General features: G+C 39.4%; 1 protein-coding gene across 1 annotated transcript; it reads right to left on the bottom strand.

Annotated features, from left to right (window-relative positions):
• Window positions 1-1,072: 1,072 nt before the first annotated feature.
• malt3 (MALT paracaspase 3) lies at window positions 1,073-11,568 on the bottom strand. Its single transcript, XM_015964492.3, has 15 exons — window positions 11,422-11,568; window positions 11,167-11,231; window positions 10,941-11,065; window positions 10,669-10,807; window positions 10,417-10,592; window positions 10,144-10,240; window positions 9,693-9,728; window positions 9,401-9,604; window positions 8,413-8,590; window positions 8,229-8,303; window positions 7,994-8,121; window positions 4,543-4,692; window positions 2,428-2,582; window positions 1,871-1,987; window positions 1,073-1,788 (listed from the first exon to the last, which is right to left on the bottom strand). Exons 2-15 carry the CDS (start codon window positions 11,207-11,209, stop codon window positions 1,477-1,479), a joined length of 1,935 nt encoding a protein of 644 aa, XP_015819978.1. The 5' UTR covers window positions 11,210-11,231; window positions 11,422-11,568; the 3' UTR covers window positions 1,073-1,476.
• Window positions 11,569-12,640: the final 1,072 nt, after the last annotated feature.

Here is a 12,640-nt window from a genome sequence, read left to right as displayed (position 1 = left end):
TTCCTTACTGGTTACTATTGACAGTCTTAGTGCCAGACTAAACATGCTATTTCAGTGCTGTGTACATTTACTCCATTGTTTTCTTTAGATATGGGGTATCGATCTGAGAAATGGATTCCATATTAAAAAAAACTACAATTATTGAATTTGTTTGCTGGCAAAAAGCTTAAAGTAAGATTAATTTGTGAGCTGTTTTGTAACTTTTTACCTGTGCCTGCAGTGTGCACCCCAGGTGTCACAGGCATTTTACTAATTTAGAAATGTTTAGAAAGTTATGAAACCAATCTAAATCTGTTTTCCATGCACCAAACAGTCTTGTCCACCACATCATATTTAAAATATTTTGAATATTCAGTAATAACTTTTAATTTCTGCATTAGAAATGTAACTCTTGTTGTGTTAATTTAATTTTATGTATTGAATAAATGCCATTTGTGTTAGTTGATGTGTACATTTTTCAAAGGTTTGACTGTTACAACAATTTTGCTGCAAAACCTAAGATATATATTATTTATCCCCTGCATAAACGTTAACATTAATGCACAATTTCTCCATGTAAAAGCATTTAAACCACTTTTTTGTGTGATGTCATCATAAAAATACATATTTATGCAAATGTGAGATTATGAAAATGAATTTTCCCTGCACTTGGTAAAGTAAGATATAGTTTCAAAATGTGGTTTTACGTAATAACTTGGTAATGTGTCCCACAAAGGATTATTACACAACAAACATGTCATATGTGTTATTTTGCACATGTATTTTACATTATTTTCTCAATGTTATAAACAAGATGGTAATGTCACCTTCTGTGACTCCTCATGCTCACATAGGGGGTTGCTATGTATACTATTCAGATTGCATCTTATCTGAATTAAATAGAAATGGGAAAAACAATCCTTAATATCAGGTTCCAATGAGCACATCATTTTACAAAATCTAGTAAGTATAGATACTAATAGATAACACAGTCATAGTCATAAAAATACTTCTAATTTGATCTTCAGTTGAAAAAAACTCCACTGAAGATGTAGTTTTCTTTAAGTGCAAGAAAGTGTTGCATGACAATACATGAAGATACTAAATCATACTTTATTTTCAAGCAGTTATAAAATTAAATACAGCACCGTTGTGAAAAACCAGTTGATTAATTAACAAACTTACATTTCTTTATAAAGACAATTTAAAAGTGAGTTGAAAGGTAATTCCAAGCATATACATTTAATAGAAGTGTGGTGATGAACGATTTTTATTTGATAAATTATAGAAAGTAAAGTCCTCGATAGGCCAGCCAGCTTGCCTCTGGAGTAAAATAAGTGTCATAAACAGTACTGTTTTAAAAGTATTCTTGCAGATATGTTTACAGTTAATCTAAGATGTGAAAAGCAATGTAAAGAAAATATAAATATCTCACCCATCATCAATTACAAAAACAGGATTCTGGATCAACAGCATTTTAAGTGGACAACAGAAATCTTAGAGTTCATTCTCATCGTTCTCTTCAGGTTCGTTGCTCCGTACAGATGCAGCTTTAGCAGCACAAACTGCCTTTCTAGTGTGGCACGGACGAGCCAGAGTCTGATGCTGTTGTGATGTGCTGTTGGAAATGTTCCTCATGCTTTGAGCAGAAGTTCCCTCTTGCGTTTTGCTCGTTTCTGCATGAATCTCCCTGTAAAGTTTGCAGGATGCAACCAGAGGCTTTCCTATGTCAATCTGTTGGCTTTCAGTTTGGCGCAGATTGCTCTTTGTGTGAGTATAATGCAGATCCACTTTGATGGCCAATGACACCTGAGAACAGCAATCAAAAACAATAAAATATATTAATTCTGAACTATTTACAGGAGAAACACGAGATAAGTCAAATTCTTACTTTGAGCTTCTGAAGAGAGCAAAGTCTCAGTCTGCAGTCTGGGCTATTTGAGTTATTTAACAGTAGTGAGTCCATCTCTTCTGATTGGGCAGACCTTGAAAATATGTCTTCTATTGGCTGTGGAGTCAAAACAGAAAAAAATATTAACACTCTGTTGCTGATAGATGAACCACAAGATGTCAGTATGGTTTGAAACTGTAATCAGGCAAACACAAGTATTGTGTAATAGAAGTGCACCGCAGGGTTTTTTTTATTTTTTATTTTTGCATGACTCGTAAATCATGTTGAAGTCCATATATGGGAAGAACTTCCTCAAACATGCGAAGCGGGGGTGTTAGTGGTCAAACACTGGCTGGGTAATGGAAACTGCCTTCCAGCATAAGCAACATGGAAATTGCAGTTTTTAAACTCCTTGGAACTAGGAAGTCTCAGGAAGTTCAAAAGTAGGCTCAAGTGTTTCTCTGTTGCTGTGATGTTTTTTTAATTTCTTCTGAAAGATGTCTACATGGCACCAATTTTGTCGATTATAAAGTTTGACAGAATGAGTAAATACTTACAGGTATGCTGCTCAGCACGACGGTGCAGTCTTGGGTATGATCACCCACGGTTTTTATGTTTGCAAAGGCTACCAAGACATTAGAGAACAAGGCTGAAAAGCTAAGTTCCACTTCAACTCCACAGAGAAACCTCAGCAGCTTTCTCCGGGGCAGCTCTGGAGGGAAAACAGCACAAATAATACTTACTCATGAGAACAAGCCATCTATTTAGGCAAACTTTTATAATAAGGGTCTCTTTATTAATGTTAGTTTGTGCATTATTAAGCATTAATAAACAAAGTGTCCATGTACTAATATTATAATGTATTATTAAGGATTTATAAACAAATGGTTGCTTTATTAATGTTACTTAGCACATTGTTAAGCATTAATAAACAAAATGTCTCTTTATTAATGTTACATAGTGCAGTATTAAGCATTAATAAACAAAGGGTCCCTTTATTAATGTTAGCATTATTGTTAACTATTAAGTATCATTAGGGTTAGGACAAAAGGCCGGGGGGGGGGGGGGGGAGGGGGTCTGCTTTGTATTGTATTACTTAATATTAACATTAACATTAAGCAGTTAATACTTTATTTAATAGTTTATTTGTGCTTAATAATGCACTATGTAACAGATAAAGGGACCCTTATTGTAAAAGTTTCCCTTTATTTTTTGTTTACTTTAAGTAACATGACACATTTCTAGTAGTTTGATTCCGTTTTTTAAGCCACAGTATATTATGGATCATCATAGGGTAGTTTATTGGCAAGAATCTGGTGATATGATATGTATCACAATATAAGGGAGATGATACGAAGCATTGTGATACTAAAAGGCAGACGATAATTGCAAATTTTAAAACTAAATTAACGAGTTTGAAACCATCCATCCATTTTCATCCACTTATCCGGAGTCGGGTCGCGGGGGCAGTAGCCTAAGTCGAGAGGCCCAGACTTCCCTCTACCTAGCCACTTGGACCAGCTCTTCCGGGGGAATCCCAAGGTGTTCCCTGGCCAGGTGAGAGACATAGTCCCTCCACCGTGTCCTGGGTCTACCTTTAGGTCTCCTCCCAGTTGGACGTGCCCAGAAAACCTCACCAGGGAGGCGTCCAGGAGACATCCTGACCAGATGCCCGAGCCATCTCAACTGGCTCCTCTCGATGTGGAGGAGCAGCGAGTCTACTCCGAGCCCCTCCCATATTACTGAGCTTCTCACCCTAACTCTAAGGAAGAGCCCAGCCACTCTTCGGAGAACACTCATTTCGGCCGCTTTTATCTGCAATCTCGTTCTTTTGGTCACTACCCAAAGCTCATGACCATAGGTGAGGGTAGGAACGTAGATCGACCGGTAAATCAAGAGCTTCGCCTTCTGACTCAGCTCTCTCTTCACCACGACAGACCCGTAGAACGCCCGCATCACTGCAGATGCAGCACCAATCCGCCTATCGATCTCGCGCTCCAGCTTTCCCTCACTCGTGAACAAGACCCCGAGACACTTAAACTCCTCCACTTGGGGCAAGACCTCATCTCTGACCCGGAGAAGGCATTTTAACCTTTTCCGAATCAACACCATGGTCTCAGATTTAGAGGAGATGAGACGAGTTTGAATTGCACCGTACAAATGAAATATTGTAAATCATGTAAATTGCTTTTAAATGTTCATTCAGTATTTCACAAAACATTGCAATTTTTCAGTGTAACAATATTTTTTCACATCCTCATATCATCAAGTGTGTTTGGTGGAACAAAGATGTCAGATCAGTCCAGAACATTGAGATTAAATTATATAAGGGGTGATTGAAAGAAGGCTAAAAATGCTTCAGTTGAAGTAAAGGAAGATGCACTTTACACACTAAGTTGGTTCCCTATTTTGATTCAGCAAAAAAAGACACAACTTATTTCTTCTCTTTTTTTTTTTTTGAATGGTGCTGAAAATGACACATTAAACCACAGTCTGCACATGGTTTGTTCTGTGGGAAGTGTGAAGATCGCTTATCTAAACATCTATTTCCTCTATTCAATCGGACAAGAAATTAATCCAAAGACGTTTGATCTATACGTAATGACGTGCTACCCTCTGTAGCATAATGCAAGAAGAAAAGCTTGTAGCCTGGGAAATTTCCACCAACTCACCGTTGGCTTGTCTCCAGCAGATATCACGTAGATGTAGCTCCCTTGTGTGGCCAGTGGTTCGAACTTTATCTGTGAGGGATCGAGCTTCCTTCATGGTGTGTTTTATTTCCACTGCCTGCTTGCCTTTGACGAGAGGGTCTCGACCAAGATCTGGTTAAGTGGTAGGAAGAAAGTGTGGATGAATACGATTGCAAAACTAAAACACCTACTTGTAAAAAACCACAACGAAAAGAGGCTGGAGAGAAGAAACACTTCATTAGAAGAAGAAATCACGGTAACACTTGCAACAACGGTCCCTTTATTAATGTTAGCATAGTTTAGCATAGCATAGTTTATTTATATAGCACATTTAAAATGCAGCATGGGAGCTGCCCAAAGTGCTGCACAGGCTAAAACAAAACACACCCATTACAAGGAGCTAAAACAAAGGATAAAATCTCAATTAAAAGCAGAGAAAACATGAATAATAAGAACACATTAAAACAATGACACAATAAAACACTAAAACGAGTCACTGTCTAAAAGCCAAAGTGTAAAAGTGGGTCTTTAAACGTGATTTAAAAACCGCCAGAGATGGAGCCTGCCGAACTCCAATGGGCAATGAGTTCCATAGCTTTGGGGCAGCATGGACAAATGCTCGTTCACCCCGCGATTTGAGCCTCATCCGCGGCGTGTGCAGCAGCAATAGGTCAGCCGACCTCAACGAGCGGGTGGGCACATATGGAGTGAGAAGGGCAGAGAGGTAGGAAGGTGCCAGGTCACTGAGCGCTTTAAAAACAAAAGTCAGTAACTTAAACTGCACTCTGAAAATGACAGAGAGCCAGTGAAGATGTGCCAGGACAGGTGTAATGTGGCTACGTCGGTGTGTACCCGTCAAGAACCTGGCAGCAGCATTCTGAACAACCTGCAGCCGATTCAGGGCAGAGTCCGGAACACCAACGAGTAGGGCGTTTGCATAGTCCAGGCGAGAGGTAATGAATGCATGAATGACTGACTCCAAATGCCTCCGTTTCAGGATTCGTCTGAGGTGAGTAAGGCGGCGAAGCTGATAAAAACACGACCTCACTACAGAGTTTATCTGTGGGGCCATTGTGAGTCCAGCATCCAGCTTGACCCCGAGACTCGTCACACACTGTTTGGGGTTAAGGGTTAAAAGGTCACAAACAGGGTGAGAGCCATGGTGGTTGCGGGGGTCAAAAACAATAAACTCAGACTTCTTTTCATTCAGTTTTAAGAAGTTGGATGCCAGCCAGCCCTTCACGTCATCCATACATGCAGCCAATTTCGAGCCCGCATTTTTCTCGTCCATTTCCACGTATAGCTGACAGTCATCTGCGTAGATGTGGTAGCTCAGGCCATGCTGATTCAGGATATTGCCCAGAGGCAGAAGGTAGATTGAAAACAGCAATGGCCCAAGAACGGAACCTTGCGGCACCCCCCAAGGCAGTGGAAGACTGGAGGATGCACAGTCACCAATCTGTACAGAGATGGTACGGTTTGATAGGTAGGAGCGGAACCATTTAAGCGCCACCCCCGTCACCCCAACCCAAGACCCAAGCCGATTCAGTAAAATTTGGTGATCGACCGTATCAAAAGCCGCTGAAAGGTCCAGCTGGAGCAGCAGTACCCTAGACCCAGAGTCAGATGCCACCAGAATGTCATTTAGCACCCTAATCAAAGCAGACTCTGTGCTATGGTTTGGTCTAAAAGCTGACTGTTAGTGCATTATTAAGCTTTAAAATGGTAAATGGCCTGTATTTGATATAGCGCCTTCTAGAGTTCTTGAAACCCCCCAAGGCGCTTTACAACACAATCAGTCATTCATCCATTCACACACACATTCACACACTGGTGGGGATGAGCTGCAACGTAGCCACAGCTGCCCTGGGGCGCACTGACAGAGGCGAGGCTGCCAAGCACTGGCGCCACCAGTCCCTCCGATCACCACCAGCAGGCAACGTGGGTTAAGTGTCTTGCCCAAGGACACAACGACAGCGACAGACTGAGCAGGGCTCGAACCTGCAACCTTCCGATTACGGGGCGAGCACTTAACTCCTGTGCCACCGCCGCCCCACGTTAATAAACAACGTGTCTCTCTATTATTGTTAACTAAGTGTCCTTAAGGTTAGGACAAAGGGCCAGGGGGGTGTCTGCTTAGTATTGCACACATAATATAATTTAGCAGTTGTAATAATTTATTAATGCTTAATAATGCACTAACTAGCTTAATAAAAGGACCCTTATTGTAAAGTGTTGTGGAAATCTCATTACAGATTCAACTTTAAATCATGGGAGCTAACCAAGTTTGACAAAAACAGAAAGTGGGGAGTGTAAATTCTAATGCAAAGCAAAAAAAGTTCATCAGATTTACGTGACTGCATTTGAGGAACTTGGGGAATTTTTTTAGTAACAAATATTAAGATTCAGACTAATTGGGCAAAATTTCTAGGGGATTTTTTTCTTGTAAATAATCAAAACACACAAACATGGGACTCGTTGAAAAGGCTGAAACTGATTATTAGAAAGACTAGTTAAGTGAAAAAAGCTGCATTTTGAAATTGTTATTATTGGCTTATGATGTGATCTAATGTAAAAACGGTTACCACGGTAACTCAATGAGTATTTATGAGGAAGGTACAGTTTGAGGGCTGTATTCCATTCTTGCAGCTCTGCATGCGGGTTGTTCTGTAAAATGCCTAAAAACAGAATTTCCTAAAAATGGAAGGCAATCCTTTTGCCGTCCTTCCAGTTACATGTAACAATATTTGCTGTGAAGCAGGCCTGTCGCTGCCCACACTAGAGCTTTCGCTGCAGCGTATTAAAATTTATGTTTTTTAATTTCTAGGAAACTCTTTACACATTTGTTCAACTAAATAAGTCCTCATGGATTTAGACCACATCGTGTGCTGTCAACAGGGGGGCTTGTCACACTTGCACAGATTTGTGAGCGACACCCCAATAGAGCAGAAGGTGGGGGGTGCCTGAACGACAGAGCAGCTGTCTTGCTCGCTGCAGCTCTCAAGTTTCTGGCTGTTCTCTAGCCAACAGTGTGAATTTCTGAAGAATGAGGTCACATGCTGCTACCTCGAAAATGTATTTCCCCATGGGTGCACAGAAAAGGCAAACACGCTTTCAAGACAGAACTAGATCACCTTAAATTCCTGATCAGTCACAGCTGAACTCACGAATACCACATAAGCAACGTTAAAACCAGAAGTGAATCAAAACATGTCTATGCTCCATCCAGCTCACAGAACAGCGTGTTCCCTGCAAAGCTGTTTACCCATGATCTGCAGTGCTCATGACAGAATAACAAACTGTGTCTGCTAGAGGTGGACTCCATCTATAAAAATAAACTACTAATAACTTTACGATCACCTCATAATTTGTTCATCACAGAACATGTTTTCTCCTTCGTAAAAATCATATTGTCACGTTTTGAGCTGCTTACCCTCGGAAACCTTTTCTAAGACATGCGTGACTTTGTCAGACTGCAGTATGTGCCTGTTCAGGTACTTTGTGAAGATTCCAGTACTCTTTCCCCCGTCTTGGACCTCGTACGCCTCGGCATCTTCGCATCTAAAATAATTCAGGAAGTAAACATCAAGTTGAGTAAGATATCTGTTCTTTTTGAATTTACATTCTATGTTAGTCTATTTTTAACAGAACTTTAAGGAAATACTTACGTGGCATAACCATACACGGTGTTCCCATTTGGTCCCAGTGGCATAATGACAGACGGTATGCAGTCCTGGTTGTACCTAAATTATTATATTTTTAAATTATTAAATCATTTTAATTTTTAAAGTTTTATTGTGATTAAATGTCACTTTTTATCTTATGAAAACAAAAATGAGTGAATACATTTACCATTTTCTGCAGGTATCCAGGAGGATTACGCTCAATGCTGTTTGCCTTTCCTGCATTCTGTGCATAACCCTCTGCACACAGATGCAATTCTTGGTTTGGTACGACTGAGGAGCATCAACAGAGATCAAGTAATTCCTTCCAGCGTGCTCATACCCGTGACCCGCATAGTAGAAAAGGCCTGTCAAGAGTCATAAAATAACACATCTAGTTTACATAACTGAGTGCAGGAAGGCCAAACGGGGAGACAAAAAGATGCTCTGGTCCAGTATGGTTAAAAAAAAAAACATGAAATGTCTTCCTGTTTTGTTTAGTTATAAACAAGACAAACAACAATAGCCATGCCGCATCGTTCTGATGCAGCATGACTATTGTAGTTTGTCTTATTTGTTCGGCAGACACTTCATTTTATGACTTCAGCATTTCCTTTACTGCTGTTTAACAATAATAATGGCTTACTTCCCTTCAACAGCATGGCCATATTTATCACCCAATGTTGAAAGGTCAAAGGATCATGTATTCTCATGTTTTGGCATCTGTTGGCAAGATATCACTTTAACCACTGGATGCAAATCCACAGCTGACTGTTTACAGTCAACCTGATTGAAGAACACTGTCACAGCTAATCAATAATTAACAGATATAGAGCTAAATAAATTGGTAGCACAGGATTACACAGGGTCAGGCATAGTTATTTTCAATATTATATCAAATAATGTCATAAAACCATAATTTCTCAACATCTGGGTTTAAAAACCAGGAAAGAAAGGTGGTTTGGTCTTGTGCTTTTAAATGTAGTATGTATTATATGCATGCCTAGTTCCTCCTTATCTACCAACTCATCCACTCATACATATGTAAAAACAACTCAAGCAGACTGCAATAAATATGGAACATGAAAACAATGAGGTTATATGCTGCATGTCAAAAAGACTGATTATTAAATGTATCAAATTTTTTGCATTAAATATAAATGCTCTGACACACTCACCATAGACTCCTCTGTCCAGGAGCTGAATGAACTTGTCTATAGCAGCCAGCATTTCTTCTTTGGTGAGATCCAACAAGGAAACGACTCTAAATCCAAGCTGCTGCAGCAGGTTGGACAGCTCGTGGACGTCCATCACTGGTGCCATCAAACTCGGGTAGTTGGAGTAATTCAGGTTGCCAATTAAAAGAGCAACTTTATCTGAAGCTAAAAAAAAGAGCACAACCAATTTATAGCAATTTATAGACTTGATTATTTTAATTTCCTACATACATTTTGTTTCCATAAACTATACCTGTGAGTGCTGGAGGAGAAACCTGGTCTGGTTGCACTGAAGAGCATAAAAATATGCACAGAATTAGTATTTGGAAACATCTGAATACATTTTTTAACTAATTCTTAATTAATCATAAAGTCTTTTGCACACAGTGATAGCTTTTGTAACAACATGGGTTTAAACTGGAGAAACACAAGTAAGAACTAGTTTCACTTTACATCACTTTCCTGTTGTGTGTTTAAGGCCCAGGCTTTTTGGAGTCAACTGACTTCCTTTTTAGTCTTTACAAATGGGAAAGTACCCTCGGCATAGTGGAAACAACTAGAAGCTGTGAGCTAAATCAGTGGAATAAAAGAAGTGTGAAGAAAATCTGATTTTCTTTATGTTAGAGGGAAATATGGAGCTTAAAATAGGGAAAAGGGTGTGTATTTTTTATTTTTATTTTTTTACAATTCTCTTTTGGACTTACCAATGTCAACATCCACTGGCTCTGTCCATCTCTCCTCTAGCACATTAGATATAGAGCACAGATAGGACCCTTTATGTTCCGCTGTTACACCGTCAATCTGCAAGTACAACAGATTATACTGCTTCAGTTTCGGGATAAACTCTCAATTGTTTTTCGCCACTTTGGTAAAATATTAACCAAGTTCCCTAACAAAAACACACTGACTCAGAATCTGTTAAATGGCACGGTAAGCGCTGCCATTGTCAACAGTGAGGTGAGTAAACACTTGCAAACCTGCAGGGCGTCACTCGTCTTGTTCTGCAGAGGGTGTCCATTTTTGTACCATTGGTAGTGTGGAGCGGGGATGCCAAAGGCGGCGCAGCGGAGCGTGAGTTTAGCACCCAGTCGGACGGTCTGCGGTTTAGGGTTGATGGCGATGTGCGGCTCACCCTGCCAGTCTACAGGCAGGCCTGGAAGGAAATGGGCAGAGAATTAAAACTGCAACAATAAAAATTATGCAAATAACAAAAAATGTATAAACATTACCTGATTTATTAATGTCCAGGACCTTTACTTTCACCCACTCACTGAACACACAGTTGTTAAAGGGGTCATTCACTCGGCAGACAAAGAGCTGAGTTTTTACAGCTGTAAACGTCAGGTCAGCTTGAGTACCACCAGGCACCTGTGAAAAGTAAAGAAAAGGTATAGTTTGTTTGCTGGTGATTAAAATTATAAACTTTTTTAATTTCTAAATTAAACTAAATTAAATTTACAACATCACGTCCGCATCACTGATAAGAATAAATTCCACTCACTTCTCTCTCATCTTCAGTGAACCACTGGTAGTGGAGGATGCTTTTGCCCTCAGCTCTGACTCGCAGGGTCACCTTATGGTTCACGGGTACGCACACTGAGACGGGATGGCGCACAATGACGATTTCTGAAAATAAAAAAATAAATAAGTAAATGCCAATTTACCTTCATCTGTTACCACCTTATCACCTTTTGTAATACAGTAGATTAAAAGTGGATAAAACGCACCTTTAATCATTATTTGACCAGGCTTGGGACGAGCTCCAGTCATTTGTGCATTTTCGTCTTCCTTCCTAAGGACACATACAATCATCTTTTACAAGAAAAATAAATAACAACAGGGAGTCGCTGTCTAGTTCTAAAGCTTTACTTCTCATTTCCAGGGAAGTGAGCTTTCATTGTACAACGCTGCAACAGCCGCTTTTGTTCAATTAAATAGAAAAGTATCGTTTCTTTAAATATGTAAAAGTGTATGTTTTATACCTGCCGTCAGCCTCGCACCGGTTGAGCAACTGTCGGACCTCAGCCAGATTGTGTTTTCCTGTTCTAAGCTTTCATACCTTCCAATATATAAACGCCGACTCTTCCCTTTCCCGGAACAAGTCAGCGCACCCACACACAGTACCGTAACGTCTAAAATATGGGAGCAGCAAATATATCAATAAGAAATCCTCAAATCCAAAACCTTCAGAAATTATGTACCCTTCGACTGAACAATTAGAAATGGGCTTTGTAATTAAAACATTTCAGGGAACGAACTCTGATTGTTTGGTTCACAAAGGGAGAAAGCAAGTGGAGCAGCTATTGTAGGTGTTACGGTAAAAATATATCTGCCTGTTTGAGTGCGCCGTACAACCTCAGACTGAGGTCAGAGTCACAGTTATCTGTGTGAGATTAGGAAGAGCTTTCATTATTTACTGGCAAAGAGGGTTCAGAAATTCACAATTCATTAGCTGCAAACTACATAAATGAAACTTTTAAAGCAATTTAATTAATACAGATCTGCCCTTGATAGCATTTTATCTTTATTTAATGGGTTTAAATGCCAAATCTAATGAGATGAAATGCGTTACTGGTGAAAGGACATGTTTTCAGCACATTTCTTTAAACAGCTTTAACATTTTAAATGGAATGCAACATTTTTATTACAATCCATTTGCATGCATAATAACAAGCTAAAACCTGCCTTTTTGAGAATGAAAGCTGTTTCACAAACTACAAAAAGAAGTGTCAGGCCTTTCCTGCCTGACTGTGTTTGTTCTTTGGAGATACTCTGATTAAAATGTATATTTTAAAATGCAAGGTCAATAGAAAGATCCCACATCTACAATATGTGGTCACGACTTTTAGAAATGTTGCCTAAAATGTGTCAAACATTTTTCTGCGGGGAATGAAATTCACTGAAGTAAACATTATTAAAATGCTGACTCAAAAATTACAAATGCAAATAAACTCTGTAATAAATAAAGACACATGAAGAAAGCCTGGGAGACTGTTTTAGTGTCATTAATGGTGATAATAGTAATAGAAGTATTATCATGTTGGGAGGGTTGTTGTCCTCCAATAACTCCTAGAAAAACTTACCACATAAATTATTAGCAGACAAAAAGTTTCCTGCGACATTTGTTTTCAATGAGATTTTTTCAAACCTTTGACACAAATTGGATTAAAGTTTCAAATTCTATCAATTCAAACGATTAAA

The sequence above is a fragment of the Nothobranchius furzeri genome, chromosome 4 (assembly GCF_043380555.1).
Source record: "Nothobranchius furzeri strain GRZ-AD chromosome 4, NfurGRZ-RIMD1, whole genome shotgun sequence".
Lineage (NCBI taxonomy): Eukaryota > Metazoa > Chordata > Actinopteri > Cyprinodontiformes > Nothobranchiidae > Nothobranchius > Nothobranchius furzeri.
Note: the sequence above shows the minus strand (reverse complement) of the source record. Positions and strands in the feature narration are given on the sequence as shown.